Raw genomic sequence first — 23,441 nt, 5'->3', positions numbered from 1 at the left:
ATGTCGTGGTAAATTAAAATGTAATGCATGCAAACAAATGTAAATGCTAAGGCAAAAGAAAAATGCAAATACTAGATTTAATATATAAAATTTTAGCTTTCTCATACGATAAGCAACTATGGGAATGAGCGATGGGAGTCACTAGAAAACCTAAGTCTATTTCTCTGAATGGTATTTCCTCTATGATTGCCCTGCCCGACAAAGTCTACTGAAGTGCCCTATGCTATCTCTAATAAGGGACTCGACAGATTAAAGATGCCCTGGCAAGTCCGATTGGCGTAAAGTGATCCTATTGGTTCAGATAACAGGATATGTCTCGGCAATACCTTTTTGCGGTAGCATTAACATCTAACCTATCGGTTATGCTCTACTCCTTTTAGTCGAATGAAATCATATCCTTATCTCTAAGGTGGATTAGGCCTAGTTACTACCTAGAACCCGTTGTTTATGTAATTCCTCCCTAGCTTGTCTCGAAGACTAAAGATAATTCGGCCCTCTCACAATCGATGAGAATACGACCGGTGGCAAGGAAGGGTCTTCCCAAGATAATGGGTGCTATGGAGTCCAGAATCAAAAAATCAACAGGAAAAATGAACTTGTCAACCCGTACGATGACATCTTCAATTCGCCCCTCTGGACGAACGTGCGAACGATCAACTAATTGCAGGATGACCGATGTGGGTCTTGCATTTCCTATCCCAAGCTTGACGAATATTGACTTAGGCATCAAGTTCACACTTCAGCCAAGGTCACATAATGCCTTCCCAACAAACTTGTCTCCTATCGAACATGGGATGATGAAGCTGTCCGGATCATGTCTCTTTAGTTGCAGCTTACTTAAGGAATAATAAAATTCTTTTGTCATGGCAATTGTTTTCGTACTGCTCAACCTTTCTCTTCTTGGTAACAAAATCCTTTAGAAATTTGGCATAGGTGGGCATTTGTTCCATAGCTTCCAGAAAAGGGACATTGATTTGTAGTTGACTCATAATATCAACGAACTTCTTAAATTGGATATCTTCGTTGTGCTTCTTCAGTCGTTGCGGAAAAGGAGGTGGGGGTCGGGCTTCCTGCACTGATGGGGTGCTAACATAAGTTGCCTTGGCATTTTTATTTGCCCTCTCAGTTTTTTTAATTGACAAATCCTCGGCCTTTTCCTCTTCCACTGGTGCTTCTTTTTGCACTTCTGGATCAGCTTGACTCTCCAACGCCCTCAGCGACGAACTATGGCCCTGAAGCAGAGCTCCTTGATTTTTGATGAAGGTTGTGTGGTCTTGCAGCATTGTCTTTGTTGTCGCAATAAACTCTTGCATTGTGGCCTCCAAAGAACTTGTATTTGATGAAGATGGTCCTCCCTTGTTAGAATTATGCCATGGCATATTCGATTGATAACCCTGGGAGTCATTGAAATTCTGTTGCCGAGCTGGTTAATGGGTATTGCTGGATCCTTGATTTCCCCACAAAAATTTTGGATGTTGACGCCATCCTAGATTATACGTGTTGGAATAGGGGTTATTGTTGCCTCGATTAAGTTACCCACATAGTTAATGGATTCTTGATTGGTCGGGCAGTCACTCTCATTGTGATTGCCGTGGCATAATAAACAAGCTGAATGAGTTGACTTTACTTCTCTCACCTCACTTGGCCTTTGTAAATTTTTCAGCATGTTGGTAATAGCAGCAAGTTGGGCGGACATGTTATCTTTAGAATCTAGCTCGAAAGCTCCATATGACTTGCGCCCAGCTCCAAGCCGTGTGGATGGAAACTGATAATCATTAGTGGTAATCTTATCTAGAATGTCAAATGCCTCTGCTGGTGATTTGTCAAGTAACGTCCCATTTGCCGAGGCATCTAGCATCATCCTCGTGGGTGCATTTACTCCATTATAGAACATCACCACTTGGGTCCAATCTTGAAAACCATGGTTTGAGCACTTGCGAAGCAATGCATTGTATCGATCCTAACATTCATACATCGACTCGTCATCAGCTTGACGGAAGGAAGCAATGTCGTTCCTCAAATGGGTGTTCATATTCGGAGGATTGTACCGTAGTAAAATTTTTTTGCACAGATCTATCCACGACTCCATTGAACCCGTTCCAACACCACTCAACCACGCCCTTGCTCGGTCACGTAGGGAGTAAGGAAATAACTTTAATTTCATAACGTCTTCGTGCACCCCTTGTTGGCGGAACGAATCGCACACCTCCAAGAAGTTGCGAATATACTGCCTGGCATCTTCATTTGGCATGCCCCCAAACTGGCCTATGGAGTTCAACATATTGAACATGACGAGTTTGAGCTCGAAGTGGGCTGCCTGAATATCTGGGGCCACAATTCCAGGATTTAAATCCTCTAAGACCGGATTTAGGTGATGACGAATGGCACGAGGTCTGGATGCGTTTCCGGCATTTAAATTTGTCCGACATTCTTATCCTCCTCATGAACAATACCTTGATTTTCGAGTTGGTACATGTTTACACATTGAGCGCGACTTCGTTGCCTAAAAAGCCTCTCGATTTTAGGATCAATCGGTTCTAATGGATCTTCAGGGTTGCTTCGGGTCATGTACCTAGAAAAATAAATGAAGAAAATTAAGGATAGTAAAAAGTAAATTAACTAAAAAAAAAGAATATGAACAAGTAAAATAAAAATGCTATGACAAATCAATTTAACTTTCAGTTGCCAATTCCTCGGCAACGACGCCAAAAACTTGTCCGCTCTTTGTGAGTACTAAATATGAGTGCGGTTATGTGTTCAAGTATACACAATCGAACAAGTAATAAAGTAATAAATTGAGTATCGTCTCCACTGGGAATTGAGGAAATCAAATAGGGTTGTCAAGGCACTTTACTTTGTCACCTAAGTAAAGTTAGTGATGGTATATACAAATGATAATGCTGTGGCAAAATGGAATGACTGGTGTGGAAATGGAATGATGGTAATATGGTAGCAAATGGATATGTCGTGGTAAATTAAAATGTAATGCATGCAAACAAATGTAAATGCTAAGGCAAAAGAAAAATGCCAATACTAGATTTAATATATAGGACTTTAGCTTTCTCACACGACAAGCAGCTATGGGAATGAGCGATGGGAGTCACTAGAAAACCTAAGTCTATTTCTCTGAATGGTATTTCCTCTATGCTTGCCCTGCCCGACAGAGTCTACTAAAGTACCCTATGCTATCTCTAGTAAGGGACTCGATAGATTAAAGATGCCCTGGCAAGTCCGATTGGTGTAAACCCCTACAGTGATCCTATTGGTTCAGATAACAGGATATGTCTCGGCAATACCTTTTTGCGGCAGCATTAACATCTAACCTATCGATTATGCTCTACTTCTTTTAGTCGAATAAAATCCTATCCTTATCTCTAAGGTGGATTAGGCCTAGTTACTACCTAGAACCCGTTGTTTATGTAATTCCTCCCTAGCTTCTCTCAAAGACTAAAGATAATTTTCCAAGGTATTCTCTCGAACCCAATGAACCTCCTAAGGAAAGGCTACTCTCATAGCTCCTACAACTTTAAGGCTTTACGTCTCATAAACAAAACAGAATAATGCATAGCAAAGCAACCATTCATTAAAATAAAAACGTAAATATTCAAGTGAACTCCCACCAAATAGGATTAGTTCATGGTGGGGTTCGAAATAAACAATTCAAGACAAGTTCCATTCGTTCCTTACAACCCAATAACAAAATATGAAAGCAAAGAACAAATGGGATGAGAGAAAGCCTTCGACGTGCACTGCCGGAGCTCCTCTCGGCTACCAAGAACTGCTCCCAACGGATTGACTCCTTTCGGATGCTCAGAACGCCACTCCCTTCTGTTAGTCAAGGAGAAATGCCACGACAAGTAGGATTGACTGAGAGAGGTGAGACCTTCTCACTCTAACTTTTTAAGCTCAAATCTAGATGGAACCAAAGTCTCTAACAATGTGGCTTCATCCTCTATTTATAGGGGAAAATTAACCATTGAACTAAGAGTTGACTTTCCCAAACCATGGTTAATTTTGCTTGGGAGTCGGGCAAGACAGGTGATGATACAGCCTGAGTAGCTGGCTGAGTGACCGACATAATCCTATGGCAGACTCTCAAGGACAGCCAGGATCTGCAGGGTCAGGTGGAGTCATCAACAGAACCGGCGGTTGCAGCGCTGATCCCTCCAGGCGTATCTTCGAGGTGGATTTCTCGGGCAGAGCTCTCGGACAGCTGGATACAGTTGGCTTCAAAAATATCTTCCCGCACTTTAAGCACTTTCGAAATGCCGTATGAACTTGGAAAATTCATTTTGCTCAGTAATCTCCTTATGTCACATCATTTTCTTTCCTCTTTTCCTTGCTCTCAATACCTACACATCATCAGACAAGTACATTTCCCATAAAATAGCACCGCTGTAAAAATAAAATGTCACGGTAAACCGAAATCCACCGCATGCAACTAAATCCTTCTAAATGCATCTACATGGTACTAAATGAGCCTTTAAACATTCAATAACTTAAGTCGAAAGGTCCCAAAATATGGCTTTTTACGGAGTTATCAACCATTTTGTCCTCCAACTCTTTATGCAGTTTTGCCATGTTCTCTTCGATCTTCTTGATTCTGGCTTCCATTTGTCTCTTCTTTGCTCGAGTATTATGAGGGTGACGCGTGTCTTGAGCTTGTGGAGGTAAGCTTGGTGTCTGAGACATGTTCTGTTAGTTAATACGAATGTAAAAACATGGAAATATAAAAGTAAACATGAAATATAAAATGCAAGGAATGCAATGCATGATATATGCAATTTGAAGGCATTGATCCAGAAAAGTGTCCATTATTATAAATAATCTTTATTCAGACAAAAATGTTTTATCTTTTAAGAGACATAAAAATAATCAAAGGTACATCCGGACTAAATCCTCTAGACCCCGAACAGCTTTTAGTAGGTTGACAAGTCTTCTGCCTTCATCTGTCATTGGTTGAATGCCTTGTCGAATAACTCCAGCTTCCTTTGACAGGCCATGGAGATGACGGGCTGCCTTCTGCACTTGATCCAGGAAATCTTGGATGACTGCGTCTTTGGCCTTTACCCTTTGTTGTGCTTGCTCCCAACAGAAACACCACTGTAAACCTCCATCGAAAGGCACTATCTGAAGCTCGTTCGCTTGTTTTTTGAACTCATCTACAATAGCTTCTAACTCAGCTATTGTTTTGTCATCCTTTTCATGTTGCTTCTCTAGATCAGCCACTCGGATTCTCAAGCGTTGGTTCTGATGTTGACTGTCTGCTAAGGGCTTCTGAGCAGTCTTCAACTGTTCATTCCAAGCTCTTTCATCAGGCCCTTTGAACTTCCTTTTCAGACTGTGAGCTTCGTATTTCCAGTATTCAGATGTCACTTTCAACTTGGAGTTATCATTGACTTTATCTTGATACCCCTTTCTCAAGTCTTCAAGCTCAAAACGGACTCTTTTTTGTTCTTTTTCCAGTTTGTCTGCTCTATCTTTCTAAGAGTCGGCATCTAGATTTTACTGATAACGTTCAGCTTCAAGTTCCTTTACCCTCTGCTTCAACTCATTGTTCACAGCTTCGAACTCTGCCTTGGCTATCTCAAGTTCGGAAGGGACAGACCTGAGATGTTCCTCCATGGTCCGAGTGTCTTCACAATTTGGCACCGGGATATTGTCATTTTTCCTCAATCTTCGCCACTCCACATAATCTGGAGTAAGCATGTCTCTGGCAGCTACAACATCCATCCAGAATACTTTCTTCCATGAATCGGCTGCTTCTTTAATCATTTTCTTATAGTTGTCACCGTGATACACAAACTCTGATCTATCTAGTCTGCTTGTTGCTAGGACAAACTGACGTGCCCCATACTGTCTAAGTGCTAACAACGGAGCATACCCAACTGCACCCCAAAATCTGACTAAGATCATAGTATCAAAATCCCCACACCAGAAAAGAATGTCACCGAGGAACAACCAAGGGGCTCTCTAAGTAATATCCCGATCCTGAAGATGTGTAAAGACTTTCATCCACTTTTCCTTTGAAACATCTTCATGCCATTTCATTGTGATGAACTCTCCCAAAGGTGAATAGGTGGTGCTAAATCGGCGGTAGGCAACCCCGTTAGTCTTCCAAAAGTGGCTGTGAATCCAGACTTAAAGGAGATGAACACACCCAATGAACTTTCCTCCACCAGCTCTTCTGTAATGATTGAGAGACCGAAACGTCTCGGCTAAAATGACCGGTGCTGGGTTGACTCACCTTGGAAGTTGTTCAAATAGTTCCACCACGATTACGTTGATGCACCCCAAAGTCTTCGAAAAGATAACCAAACTGTATAGACCTAGTGCAAAAAGGTTTATAGTCTTCCATTCATCAGGTTGGTTCTTCATTAGTTACCTTATGTGGATCCACTCGATTCCTTCCCCGCTACCTTTGTGTCGGAGTCGATCAGTCACCCATTTTTCATCAACTTCTGTAATCTTGGCCAGTCCGTTCTTGAAAGGCTGACTCTTTATGTGTTTGATATATGCCCTCTCTAGTCTGATGCTTTCGCAGTGCAGTAGTGTAGTGTACTCTTCGATAGTGAGCACCATGTCCTCCCGATTAAAGGTGAAGCAACTATATCCCAGGTTCCAGAACTGAATCAAGGCTCGGAGCAGGGGCTCATCAGTCTTGACATGAAGTAAGAGGGTAATATCACCATATCGTTGGCTGAACTTCTACTTTCTGTCATTCTTCTAACTGTCCCAAATGTTCCGCAGCTCTTGGACATCATTCTGTTTCAGGCTGACAGAGGCGTAGCTAACCAGCTCTGACACAAAGTTCCCCTGAAGACTGTCTCCCTTCTCTTTCTGAGTCTTCTCGAACCATAGTCGTGCCTCGACGTTTTCAATCTCTTATATTACAACACCTTTGTCCATTAATTCAGATTATTTAGGGATCAATTACCTCTTGTTATGATACAAATGCTAAAAAACAAACACAAAGGCAAAAAAGTTAGTAAAATAAAAATAAATAAATAAAAATGATGAAAGAGAAAAAAACACAAACACATGGTTAAGGTAAAAGTATCCTAGGTTTTAGAATGTGGTTTCGGGGTAGGCTCTAATTCTCCATAGTCTCCCGGTTTAGGTTCTAAAAAACGGTACCCGAGTTCTCCTTGCCGGTGCCCCTTGGGCTTGCCAGACCCTTAGTCCTAAACCCATCACAGGCTTGTGTGGACTAAGTTAAACTCGAGATGACACATTCCCTTATGCCCGTACGGTGAATAAATTCACACGAAGACATAAGGTATATGAATCCCGAAGGCTACTTGCTAGGCTCGCACGGTGAATAAATTCACACGAAGGCGTCGCTTTCACCCCCACTTAAAACATGGTTCAGAGCTCGGTTTAAAGCCTTAAGTGGAAAAAGCTTTGAAGGCTGAAATCATTAGAAAACGATTAGTACAACTATTTACTTGAAAATATAATCAAAAGTAAGCAATAAGGATCGAAATGTTGCCTTAAAATGTAAACTTATCCTTTTCGTTAAAAAGACAACTGGAAATTACCTTAGCCTGACTCACTTACCTTTGTCCCCAGTGGAATCGCCAAGCTGTCGGAACCGTCTTTCTGTTGGGCCCCGGAATTGGGCTTCAACTTAGGAAAATGGGTTAGAGTCGCCACCGGTTATTTATTTAAAAATAAATAGGTTGACCGAATACCTTATTTCTTACCTGATCTGCGTCTTACCAGTGATATGTCGGATTCGGGAGTCAGTTACAGCCAAGGAAGAGTTAACACCCTTGAACTGCCCTTTTGGTACTACGTAATTTCCAGTTGTCTTTAATTAAGAAAATTACAATTTTAAATAAAAAGGTAAGATATCGATCTAAAATTACTTGCCTTTGATAAATTCGAATGAAGACCCTTAAGAAGAAAACGTTAGATTTAGAGTGATAAAAACAACTACAAAACCAATGATACAAATAAGAAGAGACAATGAAAATAAACTAAAGATAAATAGGGTAAATAAAGGAAAAATAAAAAAGCATATACTAAATAAACAAATAAAGAATACATATATACAAGCGTGAATAGTAATAAAGGAAAAAAAACAAACATAAAATCAAAGAAATGAAAATTATATAAAAACAAAGAAAATAAAAATAAAACATATGTTAAATAAATAAAAAACACAAAAAAAAAGTAAATGAAATAAATAAAAAGAATATACATATAATAATAATAAAAAAATAAATATATATATATATATATATATGTATATACGCTAATAGTAAAAATACTAAAAATAATAATAGTCATATATATATATATATAATAACTTATAAACAATGTATAAAAAAATAATAGTAATAATAAGTATTAAAATAAAAATAATAATAAATAATAATAGTAATAAATAAATAAAAAAGAAACAGAAAAAATATAAAAATATAAGTAAAAAACATATATATATATATATAAACAAAGAATAAATGAAATAAAATATAAAAATAATAATAATGGAAATATAATTAAACATATATAATATTAGTGGGGGATTAAATTTAAATAAAAGGTAAACCAGTGGGCAAATGTCAAAGAACATTGAAGATTAAAATCGAATTAGGGGGAAATTAAACGTTTTAAAACCAGGAGGACCAAATCGAGGATTTACCCTCTTTTGAAACAAAACACGCGGGTTACGTGTAATAGGGGTCGGGTCATCGGGTCTAATGGGCCATATAAATGTTAATTTTTTTAAAAAAATTCATTTCTTCTTCTCTCTCGCCGAAGCCTCCCCCATCTCTCTTTTCTCTCTCAATTGTTCTTGAGAAATGAAGAACACGACCGATTTTTCCAGATTTCGGCACCGTTGATCGGCGCCGACCGCTTGTCATCGACGGCGTGATATAAAAAATTTTATTTTTAAAATCATTTTCTTACCCACAGCTCGAAATTCCAAATGTTTTTTCTTAACTAGCCTCGTAGGGGTGTAGATCTGGAAAACAAGATCTCGAACAACCCCCTTATGTTTATCGGCCATTCGAGTTTTAGATGGTGTTTTTCGAATCCAAAATGTAACGAGACACAAGCATGCAAGCATAAACTCGAAAAAGGTACAATCTTTTCCTTGTATTACTCCTCAAAAATTTGCAGAAAAAACTCCGATTTCGCTCTAAGATTGCTCGTAATTTCTGTTTATATCTCGTATGAAACTGTTGTGTTACAAACGAATGGATTACATGTATTTATAGCCTCAAATGTAAGCTCTTTTTAGAGTCCTATACAAATTAAAATGCTGCTTTTGTTGGTTGTGAATGAGTCCTACTAACACACGTTTGATTGTGTCTGTTGAAACATGAGGAGACTGGTTGCGTGGGGCGAAGGAACCGGCGTCAGTTTCGGGCTTCATGCAGCAGGGAATATGCGGCGCTGATGGATGAGCAAGAGAGGAGAAAGCTAGGGTTCTAAAACCCCTAGCCTGCTGGTCACGTGCTTTGGGTTTGACCAGATTATTTTGCTGGGCTATTTTATTTGGGCCTGAAACATGTAAAATAATATAGTAATGATATGTAATATGTGCTTATTATAATATATATAAATATTATGAATGTCACGCCTATATAATTGGATGAAATGGGGTGTCTATAGGTACACTGTATTTAGGTGTTTTTATTTTAATTTTTAATTATAAAATCAGACTTCTGATATTGGAATAATGAAAGTCAACAGTTAAGGGATTAAAACCTAAAATATCGATAGACCAAAACTAATATTTTTTTAACCAATAACCAAAATTGAATCGTCCGAAAACATAAAGGATGAGCGGTGTAGTTTACCTATTAAAATAAAGTAAAATGAAAGGGATGACAAAGAAAATTGATTAATTTTACGAAACAACCCCGAAAATCCTTTAGATCAGGAAAGAAAGGATTACCAAGGAAACTGGAGAGTAGCTTCGCTTCCCACACACCCCACACTCACGAAATAGGGTTCGTAATTCAGAGTTATGCCTGTTTAACGCAGCAAGCTGTTGGGGTTCTTGAAATTAGGGCCTCATGTTGAGCTCCTGTTGCTCTCATTACCCTGTTCTTGCACCTTCTCTCTCCAAATTTCGGGTTCCGAACCGCCCCGGTCCCTTTTCTTTAACCCGGAGCTCCCGGATCTTTGATTACAGTCCCAAGCTCACGAAGAACGTAAGTACAAGAGCACACGCATTTTTGTTCCTTTCATTTTTATGTTGAATTTCGGCTTTGAGAATATGAAGCTGAAATTTTCAAATGCATTTTATTTGTTTGCCAAGAAAAATGAGGAAGAATTAATTGTAACAAAATTGAAAGTTTTAATCCTTTTAAGCCTGTCTTGGTTAAACATTTACATATATGAAAATTTTGTTGATATTGGTTTTAGTTAGTTTGGTTCTGCTTGGTTGCTGAGAAAATGGAGGAATAAAGAGTAAAACTACGTATCTGGAAACTTGATTAGGCCATTTAAATCCAGAAAGTAGCTTTTATTAACTTGCTGAGGTCTTTTTTTTTTGGTTCAATTGGTTATCTCATTATTTCGGTTATTTTAATGAAATTATGTTAACTGTACTGTTTGTTTGTAGTCATTTATGGTCAACGGTTTGTTTTTAAATTGCAGAAATGGAAAATTTCATGCTTTAGGCATGAAGGGGTTTCCCCAGAAAATCCAAAACCGGAATACATTGAGCATTTTCTGCCTGAAGAATTAGTGCAGATCGAGTTCGACAAGTCAAGTGCTCAGAAAAAATATTGGAAATCTATTCTTAAAGAGGTGATGTTTTCCTTTAATCTGGTTCAATTCGATGAAGTGACATACTATTTCTCTTTGGTTGATCACTGACCCTATAGCAACCAGCCTCTTGTGAAGCTGGACAGAATTTGTGGGAAAATTAAGGTGTTGTTTGTTTGTCACTCGGATATAATTCATGGGAGAATTAAGATGTTTTGTCATAGTTGAATTTATCGGAAACTGATGAGAATATAAGTTTATAGCATATTTTACTAATTAACGACTTGTCTCTTAGCTAGGTGGTTTTAGATCAAAGAGTTAGAAATGGATTCAAGGGATAAAAAAATTGAGCTCAGTGCAGAATTTGTCAATTTTGTTAACATGTTTGCTAATCTCCTTCCATTTTCATTCTCCATTCTATCTTTTTTTAACTTTATAGGGAAATTAATGAAACTAGCTGGTTGTGATGCAGGCTGCAGATGCAGTCTTGAGGGCTGTTGGTAGCAAGTGGACTGTACCATGGACAGCAGAGACTATTCTGCAGGTTAGCTTTTTTTCTTGGTATTCTGTAGAAATATATTTTGAGTCTGCAACTGGCTTTTTAGGTTATATATATGCTATGCATGTTTGGTCAGTTAATTGTACTGAAACAAGCAACTAAGGTTTATATATGTTAGCGAGACTTAAATTTTAAAATGGACTTACCCTGCTTGGAAAATGAAAATTGGAATTGTGAAAATACTTAGAATGAGGTATTTTGGAGGGTTGATTTCACTTTTCCAAATCAACCTTCTGAGGTGGAATTTTTTAAATTCTTTGGCTTTATGGTAAGAAATCAACATATACTATGTTCCATTTCTAATGTAAATTTTATTTTCTTCAATTGATTTAAATATGTTAGGTGTCCCTTTAAAATTTAAAATTTAGTTTTTATACTTTATTTTTGTGAAATTGAGTCCCTATACTATTTTCTATTTGAAAAGCTTAGTCCCTCCCCTGAATCATGTTCAATTTTACTGTCAATTTCTTACTTGACAGTTACAAAAGAAGGCAAAATAACTTTTTAGTCCCTATGTTTGCAGCTTTTACCAATTTGACCCTTATTCTTTAAAAATAAATAAATAATTTCATTAATTGAACAATACAATTTTCCAATCATCTACGTTTACAGCTTTTTAAGTGTTCATTTAATAAAAATTGTTAACATAGAGGACTAAAAATTTATTTTTCCTTTTTTATTTAGTTGATGGTCAACATTTAATGTTAAAATAGGGGTGAGCAAAACTCGACTCGGAAAATCATTTTTTTTTTAAACGAACCAACTTACCTCGGTGGTTAAAAGAATTGTTGTTCTTAGAGGTCACAGGTTTGAGCATCAGCGACTGCAGCAAGGCGATTAAGTGTTCATTGTCAAATGGTTGAGAGTATATTTAAAATAGATACTACTTGTAATCACTTTAGCTTACTCAAAAAAAAAGAGTTATTCAAGTTAACTCGAATTATCGATTGGTTTTTGAGTTCGTGTTGAGTTAAAATTTGAAAATTTCAAGTCACTCGAAAAACTAAAATTTTGGTTGACTATTTTGACAGTTTTGCGATTTAGTCCCCGATTTTCATATTCCTTCAATGTCTCCTTCATTTTAAGTCCATTTCTTACCAAATTTGAACCACCTGCTCCTAAACCATCATAGAATACCTATGTGCTTTGAATTCTTCTTTTTGGTAATATTTTTATTATTTTAATTTAGTCCCTCAACTTTACATATTTTTTTCAGTTCATCATTCATTCTAAGTCTATTTTTTACCAAAATTGAACCACATGCTCCTATGCCACTATAAAACTTCAATTCCTATTTTTTTACTAAAAATATACTTTTTTTATTTAGTCCCTTAACTTTTCATTTTATTCAATTTGGTCTTTTGCCTGAAATTGTTTGCAAATTATTTCTTCATACATCAATTCATTAACTCCTTTATACTCTCATCAACACTTTACTCTTAAAATATATTCTTTAAAATATAATATTGTAAATATATTTTATGATTTTAGATTGTATTTGATATATTAAATTGTAATGTGAAAAGAATATGAAGAAATGTATATATATATACACACGCACACATCTTATATGATTAGAGAAAATCGAAAAATTGGAATCAATATAATGAATTTGTCTATAAACTCGAATAACTCGACAAAAAATTACAAGTTAAGTTCAAGTCACAAAATACAACTCGTCAATTTGAATAACTCGAAATTTTTTTGACTTGACTCGACTCGATCAAATGATCACCACTAGGTAAAATTGAATAGAAGCTAGGGGAGGGATCAAGATTTTCAAATTTAAAATAGTAAATGGACTCGGTTTTGCAAAATATAGTACAAAGACTAAATTTCAACTTTGAGATAGTACAGAGACCTTTGACATCCTTAAACCTTCTTCAAATCTTATTAAAAAATTCGTTTTTGTTATTATCTAATGTCTATACACTTACAAATATAATGATACACATATTACATTATTTTTTCAACATTTTACTTCATTATCTCTAATATCATTTTTTTCTGTATTAAAATTAATGATCAATTTTATCTCATCTAATTCTGATATGCACTTTTTTCTAAAAAAAAAATAATTATACCAACAATGTAATAGAAAATGCTGTCATTTGAAATTGATGCATCTCAAAATTTTCTTCCGAAACACACCCTAAACGAATTTTAGATAGGAGTTTTACATCCTTCCTAATTTGTCACTTGTGGTAGTTTCAGTATTTTCTGGTAGATAACGTGAACAAATCTTTGTTTATTGTTTTATATATGATATTTTGATAACTTTTTGTTTAGGAGATAGGTAAATGAATTTCAGTAAATAAGTGAAACAATATATGGTAATAGGTTGAAATGATCATATCTGAAACTGGATGTTAATAAATAATCATGCTTGTTAGCATTTTGTTGTACGACAATCTCATTGAAACTTGGATGAATTACAAATGTGTCAATTAGTTGCATGATATTATGTCTTGTTCTTATGCAGGTTATGCTTCTATGGGTAGTTGCATTCTGGTTCATTGGGTCTTGGATGGTTCCTTTTGCTGCTTACATGGCAGGGTTCAGCAAGGAATCTCTAACATTCAGAGGGCAAGCCTTATTCAGCCTTGTGACTGACGTAACTGAAGGCCTTGCCGGGATTGCAATACTCCACCGCTGCCTGTCTCAGTTTCATCCCCTTCCATCAGATTGGTTTAAATTTAGCTTGAGAGGGAAGTGGCTTTTTGATGTTGCTCTAGGATGCCTCATGTTTCCTCTCGTCAATCGATTGTCACAGTTCAACCTCAACTTGTTTCCCCTGATGCCTTCTACTCCTGTAACCCTTTCGAGTGTTGAACAATCAATTTTAGCAAGAGATCCAGTAGCGATGGCACTATATGCGATTGTTGTTTCAATTTGTGCTCCTGTGTGGGAGGAGATAGTTTTCCGGGGTTTCCTTCTCCCTTCTTTGACCAAGTACATGCCTGTATGGTGTGCAATACTGGTAAGCTCAGTTGCCTTTGCTCTGGCACATTTTAATGTACAGAGAATGTTACCGCTTATTTTCCTGGGAATGGTGATGGGTGTCGTTTTTGCACGGTCGAGGAATTTATTGCCATCTATGCTTCTGCACAGCCTCTGGAACAGCTTTGTGTTCTTGGATTTAATGAGATAACCATCCTATCTTCTAATGTTCAAGTGAAGCATATGCTTCGGGCCGATTTTGTGGTGTATACTTTGAACGAATGCCTAGAGGTCTGTGCCACCTGAATGCCACCAAAGGACACGAATGCGGCATGCATTGCCAGTATGCAACTCGATTGATCTGGCATGGGGCGTGGAATTGATCCACTGTTTCTGTTTTTCTATGACTATATACCATGGACGGTAAAAGCAACCACGAATGAAGATTTTATGTGCAGTTTGGCAAAAGGCAACCTCCAATCTTGAAAATGTAAAACTGCGTTTTAACTTGTTAGATAAGGACTTCCTCATTCTTCATGGTAAATAGTAATTTTTTCTTTTCCATTTGTTGCTGCCTGTTTTAAACGTCTTTCTGCTGTGTATAGGCCGAAACCATCAATCTGATTAGATTTAAGGGTTCTGGATCTTTAATTAGATATATCCAATAAAAACAGAAGATATGTTCAGGCATAGAAAATGCATGCTTCTTAGCCTTTAAAGAACTAGATCCATATACTTCTGCTGTTTAACACTTAAAAATACAAATGCAGCTGTTTTTAAATTTCAAGGCTTCCCTTTTCCTTTTTCGATCACTAAATCTCGAGACGCTTTTTGACACTTTTCCTGCATTATGCTACAGTTGATATGGTTGCAATCCTAATGCAAACCAAGTTTTTACTTGTCTTTCCAAGAAAATTTCCACATAAGCATCTTCATCAAATCCAATATTTTAGGATGCACGCTAGACTAGTGCTTGTGTTGAAAACATTTTGATGTTTCGATATAACAAATTAAATTAAATGAATTTTAAGATTTTACAAAAGGTTTTCTAAAGTATATTCGATATAATTATTCGAATATCAAAATATTACTCAAAGTCTTTCATAGTTCATTGTAATCCTTACTAAAGTGTAAAAATATGTTAAATAATTTTACAAAGTATTTCGAGCCTTAATCGAGTCAAAAATAATTTCTTAATTAAAATCAAACCAAAATGGGCAGATTGCCCAGAGGGAATCGATTCCCCCATAGGGGGTATCGATTCCCCCTGAATGGTTTGACTCCGAGAAATAACAGAATGCTCGGAGGGAATCGATTCCCCCCTGTTAAACGGTCGAAATATTTGAATTTTACACTAAGGGAATCGATTCCCTATGAGGGTGTACCGATTCCCCCCACGCTCCAAGCAGTTTTATTAATTATTTTCACACTTAAACGGCTCCATTGACTCCACTAATCATACCCAACGTTCATAATCAATTGAAGTAGTATTTAAACAAGCTTAGAAGCCATTGATCAACAACAAGAAATAACAATCAACAAGAATCAAGAGAGAATCAAAGAGAAAGCATCAAACCTCAAGTTTGAGCATTTTCAAGCATATTTCATTCAATATTCATTTTTTCTTTCAAGAACACTTATTGTGCTCCATTGTATTATTCTTGAGTGTTATTTCTTTGTTCTAGAATTGTGCAAACACATTTGCCTTGTGAGTTTTTTCATTAATTTTGTGAATTTGTAATCTTCTCTTTGAGAAAGAGTGTTATCAAGAATTGGGGTATATTCTTGAGGGAGTTGTAAGGTTATCTCTTTGTCCTCAAAAAAAGACAAATTAGAGAATTTGTGAAAAATCCTTAGTGTGGATAGCTAAGGTAGTGGACGTAGACTTTGGTTGAGAAAGTCGAACCACTCTAAATCGCTGAGCAAATTATTTTCAATTTTCTGCAAAAGCTTCCACCAAATTTTTAATTGTCAATTCACACCCCCTCTTGGTCGATTTCATCGATCGATTAACTCAACAATTGGCATCAGAGCCTCACTCATTTGAAGGTTTAATCGCCTCTTGAGTAGATATAGGAAGAGTTACATCGATATTCAAGTCATCAATGGCCGGTGCTTCAAACTCTGACTTCGTTCTCGATTCAATGCCCGTCAACAAGCATCCTTTCTTCAATGGAGCTAAATATGCTTATTGGAAGAATAGAATGTTGTACTTCATTCAAGCAAGTGACATGGGAGCATGGAATGTCATAGAAGATGGATACATCAAACCTTCCACTCACCCAAGATTGTGGAGTGGAGGAGAGACAAGAATGTTCCAGCTCAACTCCAAAGTCATCCATATTATTTTTTGTGCTCTTGGACCAGATGAATATGGAAGAGTTTCATCTTGTACAACCACCAAAGAAATATGGGACAAACTACAAGTCACTCATGAAGGCACCGACGAGGTAAAGGAATATAAAATTAGTCTTCTAACTCATAGCTATGAAAATTTCAGGATGAAACCGGATGAAGACATCAAAGCTATAACGAATAGATTTTTCACGATTGTCAATGGTCTCAAATCATATGGAGAGATCATTTCAAATGAAAAGCTTGTGAGGAAGTTGGTTTACTCACTTCCAAAATCGTGGCAATCAAAGAAGACGGCTATCATCGAGGCTAAGAACTTAAAGTCCTTAACCCTTGAAGAACTAATTGGTTCACTCCTCACTCATGAAATGATGCTTCAAGATGAGGTAAACCTCGATAAGACTGATGAGACACCAAAGGAAAAGGAGAAGAAGAATAACGTTGGAGTTGCTCTCAAATCCACAAAAGATGAGAGTGATTCGGATGAAGATGACGATGACGAGGAAATGGCATTATTTGCCAAACGGTTCAGAAAATTAATGAGGCCCAACCGAGGAAGAAAATTCAAACGAAATGAAGGCTTCAAAACTGAACCAAAGGAGAAGGACCCGCTCATTTGTTACGAATGCAAAAAGCTAGGGCATGTCAAATACAATTGCCCCAATTAAATAAAACTGATCAATCCAAGAAGAAGCACAAGGCTCATGTGGCTACATGGAGCGATGAAGAAGGTTCCGATGAAGAGGAACAAGAAGTAGCAAACTTGTGCTTGATGGAATTCGAGGAAGATTCTCAGGTAACCTCTAGCTCATTTAATTTTGAAGATTATTCGTTTGATGAGCTATTAGAGGAATATAATGGGTTGGCTTCGGATTATGAGAAATTATTTTTAAAGTATAATAATGATATTTCGAAATTGAAAAATGAAAATAATATCATATCCAAGACAGATAATGATATTGGAAGTAAAATAAAAAATTTGCAAATCAAACTAGAAGATTTTGAAAAGAAAAATTTTGATTTGCAAAATTTACTTTCAAAGGTCAATGATGATCATCAAAAGAAAATTGATGATCTTAAAGCTTCTTTTGATAAAGTTGGAACAAAACGTTTTGAAAATGGAGAAAATTGAAAATCCAACTTTGTTAGAAAATGTTTTAAAAACTACAATCATAGAGGTCCTTGAAGAATCTCTAATGGAAAAATCGTTAGAAGTATATGGGTTCCTAAAAAACTCATTACTACTAAAGATAAGGATATCCTACACAAATGGATACCTAAGGGAACTAGGATTTTGGAAACTAATGAATATGGACCCAAAAGAATTTGGGTAACAAAAATAAAAAATTAATCTATGTTTGTAGGAAAAGGAGCATTGCTACAAGGCATGGGAAACAAATTCAAACTCATGGTACCTTGATAGTGGATGCTCAAGACACATGACCGGAGACAAAAATGAGAGGAGAGGTGACCTTTGGTGATAATTCAAAAGGTCACATTGAAGGTATATGCATTATAAGTAATACCTCTTCCATACAAATTAAGAATGTTTTATATGAATGGATTAAAGCATAATCTATTGAGTATTAGTCAATTCTGCGATAAGGGATTCAATGTCATTTATATTAATGGTTGTAAATTCATTGACATTGCATCTAATCGGATTATGCTTGTTGGTATAGAATGAAACATTTACATGGTGCATTTAGATTCTATAGATATAACTAATTTATGCCTAGTTTCTCAGGATGAGCATGATAGTTGGTTATGGCATAGGAGACTAGGACATGCTAGTATGAGTGTTCTACAACGGTTAATTCAAGGAGATTTAGTTCGAGGGTTGCCTAAACTAAAATTTGATAATGATAAAATCTATGATGCTTGTGCTAAAGGAAAACAAAAGCGAATTTCTTTTAAATCCATTAATGACGTATTCACTATTAGAGTATTACAATTGATCCATCTAGATCTTTTTGGGCCAACTAGGACTACTAGCTTGGGTGGAAAACAATATGCATTTGTCTTGGTAGATGACTATTCTAGATATACTTGGGCTCTATTCTTAAGTACTAAAGATGAAGCATTATAAAAATTCATCACGTTTTCAAAAGTAATCCAAAACGAAAAAGGTTACTCTATAACTAGTGTTAGAGTGATCATGGAACTGAATTTGAAAATCTTGGATTTACTGAATTTTGTAATTCTAATGGTATTAGCCATAATTTTTCAGCACCTAGAACCCCTAAACAAAATGGAGTTATTAAGAGGAAAAATCGAACTTTAGAAGAAATGACTAGAACCGTGCTTTGTGAAAACAATTTGCCAAAATATTTTTGGGCGGAAGCCATAAATACCGCTTGTTATGTTATTAATCGACTAATTATTAGGCCTATTTTGAAGAAAATTCCATATGAACTTTTTAAAAATAAAAAGCCTAACATTAGCTATTTTCATCCTTTTGGATGTAAATGTTTTGTTTTAAACAACGGTAAAGACAATTGGCAAATTTGATGCTAAAAGTGATGAAGGAATTTTTCTGGGTTATTCCTTAAATTCTAAAGTTTGTCGAGTATTTAATAAAAGAACTTTAGTTGTAGAAAAGTCTATACATGTTGTTTTCGATGATAATCCCCTTCCGATGAAGGATTCTTGTGTGAATGATGATGTAGGTATTATAAAATAAATGACGTTGGACATGAAGTTGGAGAACCATCATCAAAGGAAGAAACAAAATATGAGGAAACTCAAGATCCTCTCGAGAATCCAACCATTGAAGAAGGGAAGTCTCTTACCCAAGGGAATACAACTATGTCAAGGATGGTGAAATAATAAGTGATTCATCCAAAGGGGTAACAACTCGATCTTCTCTTAGAAATATTTGTAATTATGTGGCATTTATCTCATGCATAGAGCCTAAGAATATTAAAGAAGCATTAAATGATGCACATTGGATTATGGCTATGCAAGAAGAGTTAAATCAATTTGAGAGAAGTAAAGTATGGACATTAGTTGAAAGGCCTAGTAATAAATCTACTGTAGGTACTAGATGGTATTTAGGAATAAGCTTGATGAAAGTGGTATTATAGTGAGAAACAAGGCTAGACTTGTTGCTCAAGGGTATACTCAAGAAGAGGGCATAGACTATGATGAAAAATATGCTCCCGTATCTAGGATGGAAGCAATTAGAATGTTATTAGTATTTGCATGTTTCAATGAATTTAAATTATATCAAATGGATATTAAAAGTGTATTTTTAAATGGTTTTATAAAAGAAGTGTATGTGGAACAACCTCCTGGTTTTGAAGATTAAAAATTTCCAGATCATGTTTTTGAATTGACAAAAGCTCTTTATGGTTTAAAACAAGCTCCTAGAGCTTGGTATGAAAGATTGTCAAATTTTTTAATTGAAAAAGATTTTTCAAAAGGGAAGGTTGACACTACATTGTTTTTAAAGCATAAAGGTAAAGATTTATTAGTAGTTCAAATTTATATTGATAATATAATATTTGGTTCTACTAATGATGTTCTTTGCCAAGAATTTTCTAAGCTAATGCAAAGTGAATTCGAGATGAGCATGATGGGGGAGCTCTCATTTTTCTTGGGACTCCAAATCAAGCAAAGAAAAGATGTCATCTTCATTAATCAAGCTAAATACGTCAAGGATATGCTCAAGAAGTTTGGACTGGAAAATGGGAAACCTCATGATACTCCAATGAGCTCATCTACAAAGCTTGACAAAGATGAAGGAGGTAAATGTGTGGATGTTAAATTATATAGGTCAATGATTGGCTCTTTGCTTTATTTAACTGCAATTAGACCGAACATTATGTTTAGTGTTTGCTTATGTGCTAGATTTCAATCATGTCCTAGGGAATCACATTTACTAGCTGTTAAGAGAATCTTTAGATACCTTAAGGACACTCCTAGTTTAGGACTTTGGTATCCTAGAGACTCTAGCTTTAGCTTGCATGCCTTCTTTGATGCGGATTATGGAGGATGCAAATTAGATAGGAAAAGCACCTCTGGTACTTGTCAATTCCTTGGAAATATGCTGATTTCTTGGTCTTCAAAGAAACAAAATTGTGTTGCATTATCTACCACTGAAGCGGAATACATTTCAGTTGGTAGTTGTTGTGTACAAGTTTTATGGATGAAACAACAAATTTTTGATTATGGAATTGAAGTATGTACCATTCCTATCAAGTGTGACAATACTAGTGTTATTTGTCTCACTAAAAATCTCATCCAACACTCTAGAACTAAGCATATTGAAATTAGACATCACTTCATTAGAGACCATGTCGCTAAGGAAGATGTAGTTCTAGAATTTGTTGATACTTTGCACCAATTAGCGGATATATTTACAAAACCTTTAGACAAAGAAAGATTTTGGACACTTAGGAGAGAATTAGGTTTAACCGACCTATCTTCACTTAGTGTTTAAAATAAGTTTAGTACTTTTAAATTAGATTTGAAAATGCTTATAATAATAATATTGTTTGATTGTATTCTTTGCTATTAGTTAGGGGGAGTTTATGATTCTTAGTGAAAATTAATTTTATGTTCAAATGTAGTTTAAGGATAGATTTGATTGATTGAACATAATTAATTTTTCAATATATGAGTTGCCAATACCACTAGAGGTAAATTATTTAGCATTTTAAGTGTTTAAAATAAGATTTTTTTAGCATTTTGGTGCAGAGGGAATAGATACCCCTTAAAGAGGAATCGAGTCCCCTTTGCAGGGGAACCGATTCCCCCTTTAGGGGAATCGATACCCCCCACAGGGTCTGGAATTTAAGCGCCCCAAATACCCTCATTTTCTCAAAACTCTTTCTCTCTTCCTAACGTCGTTTGCTCCTCTCCATCTCCCTAAATCTCTACTTTACTTCAAAACAACCTTTTCAAGTCAGAATTTCATCATATTTCATCTCCTAAACCTTCTAGAATCATTAAAATCGTGCAAACTTCATCCAATCTCACTCAAATCCGAAAATCTTCAAGGTATTTTTCTAAAACTTCTATTTTATCAAAATTTGATTTTAGGACTAGTTTTAATTAGTTCTAGGTTGAACTATATATCGGGCATTGATTATTTGATGTTTCTAAACTAAAGATTACAACTAATTTCATCAAAATCTCACAATTTTTCAATTGATTTTTTAAATTTTGAAATTAAAAATCTTTAATTAATTTCAATTAATTTCAAAATTTGTTTTTGATTTAATTATGTTGTTACTATGAAAACTATATGCATATTAATTTTCAAAACTTGTTTTTCAAACATAATTTTTCAAAACTTTTCCCATTAGGATTCGGTTTAGAGAACCTTGAAATATTGCGGACTCAATTGAGTTTTGGGATTGATATTTGTTGCATACATGTGTTTTTAAAATTACAGGTTACTCTTTCCATTCGATTATCTTACGTCATGTCTCACAAACGTTATAGACCTTCCTCTAGTCGATCAAACCAACCACCAAACTCACCTCCAAATCCTCCTCCTATCCAACAAATTCCTAATCCTAATCCTGATGATCCAAATATGACTATTCGTAACTGTGCTTCAATGAACCCGGTCGTAGAAAATCTTTTCTTTAGATATTCTCAATACTTTGAGTCTTACAAAATCCGGGAAGAACGAATCTCATCTCTTCAAGCCATGTTAGACATTAATTTTAGATATCTTCCTACCCTTAGAGAGTGGAAATTTGATAAACTTTGTGAACTTGAACCAATAGTTTATCATCAACTTGTTCGTATCTTCTACTCTAATGTCGTTTGCGTCCAAAACCGGGATAAAACCGCAACCATAGGAATTCGATCCTATCTTCTAGGACGATTCTTTTATATTGACCCGGAATACATAGCCACCACATTAGGATTAAATAACGACGGCTTAGAAAATGAAAAACAAACGGTAGGTTCTCAGTATAAACGAAGGGATAGTGCGAGTGTCTTAGATCTCCATGATCGTTTTCTTCATTTAATGATCTCTTGGTGGTTTTGACCATCCGGAGGCCGTTACTCCACTCTTCGAGCCTTTGATCTATTTTGGCTACATTGTGTCCAAAATAATCTTAAAATCAACCTACCTCAGATTATCTTTGTTGAAATTGTCGAAACCGTAAATCTTATTCCAAATAAGAAACTATGTTTATCTCTAGTTTACGATTGTATTCTGAGTAATCTGTTTTCAAAAGACGAGCTTAGGGTTGGCCTTGATGTTGCTTTTCCACTCAAAAACCAAATCAATCTCTTTTCTTTAACTAAATCGGGATGGAAGATTAATGAAGAAACGGGTCTATGGGTTCGTACTAATGAGCATCCTCCGGAAGCTGAAGAAGCCGACAATGAGCCGGGGCAGCATGAGGATCAAGCACAACAAGAAGATCAAGTGCCTCCATACTTTCGATAATTTATGGAGAATCTTGATATGAGGTTTGCATCCATCGAATCACATCTGACTGCTACCAACGAAACGATGAATCGTCATTTTGACACTTTGGACGAGAGGGTCGATACACTTTCACTTGATGTGGCCAACATTTGGACACACTTATCTCCTCTTGATCCACCGATGGACGATTATGCCATGTTTTCTTGCTTAGCTTCGACCTTATTGTTTTCAACATTTTGAATGTTTTTAGATTGTTTTACTTTGGTTGTTGGATGTTTGAATTTGTTTGATATTGTTTTTGGATTATTTGAACTTATCTATATATGTTGATTTGCTTAATTTGTGCATAATTTACATCATGTTAGAAATATGACAAATTTCACCATTTCACATTCGTTATGAATATTGATTATGAAACTAATAGCTAATATCTCTTTTGATTGTGTTCTTAGCAGC

General features: G+C 35.9%; 1 protein-coding gene across 1 annotated transcript; it reads left to right on the top strand.

The window, feature by feature from the left end:
* Window positions 1-9,864: 9,864 nt before the first annotated feature.
* Window positions 9,865-14,736, top strand: LOC120172014. Its single transcript, XM_039179596.1, has 4 exons — window positions 9,865-10,172; window positions 10,621-10,773; window positions 11,204-11,275; window positions 13,773-14,736. Exons 1-4 carry the CDS (start codon window positions 10,035-10,037, stop codon window positions 14,439-14,441), a joined length of 1,032 nt encoding a protein of 343 aa, XP_039035527.1. The 5' UTR covers window positions 9,865-10,034; the 3' UTR covers window positions 14,442-14,736.
* The last annotated feature ends 8,705 nt before the right edge of the window (window positions 14,737-23,441 follow it).

This window comes from Hibiscus syriacus, unplaced genomic scaffold (assembly GCF_006381635.1).
Source record: "Hibiscus syriacus cultivar Baekdansim isolate YM2019G1 unplaced genomic scaffold, ASM638163v2 tig00111841_pilon, whole genome shotgun sequence".
Taxonomy (NCBI): Eukaryota; Viridiplantae; Streptophyta; class Magnoliopsida; order Malvales; family Malvaceae; genus Hibiscus; species Hibiscus syriacus.
This window is presented reverse-complemented; position numbering and strand designations above follow the sequence as displayed.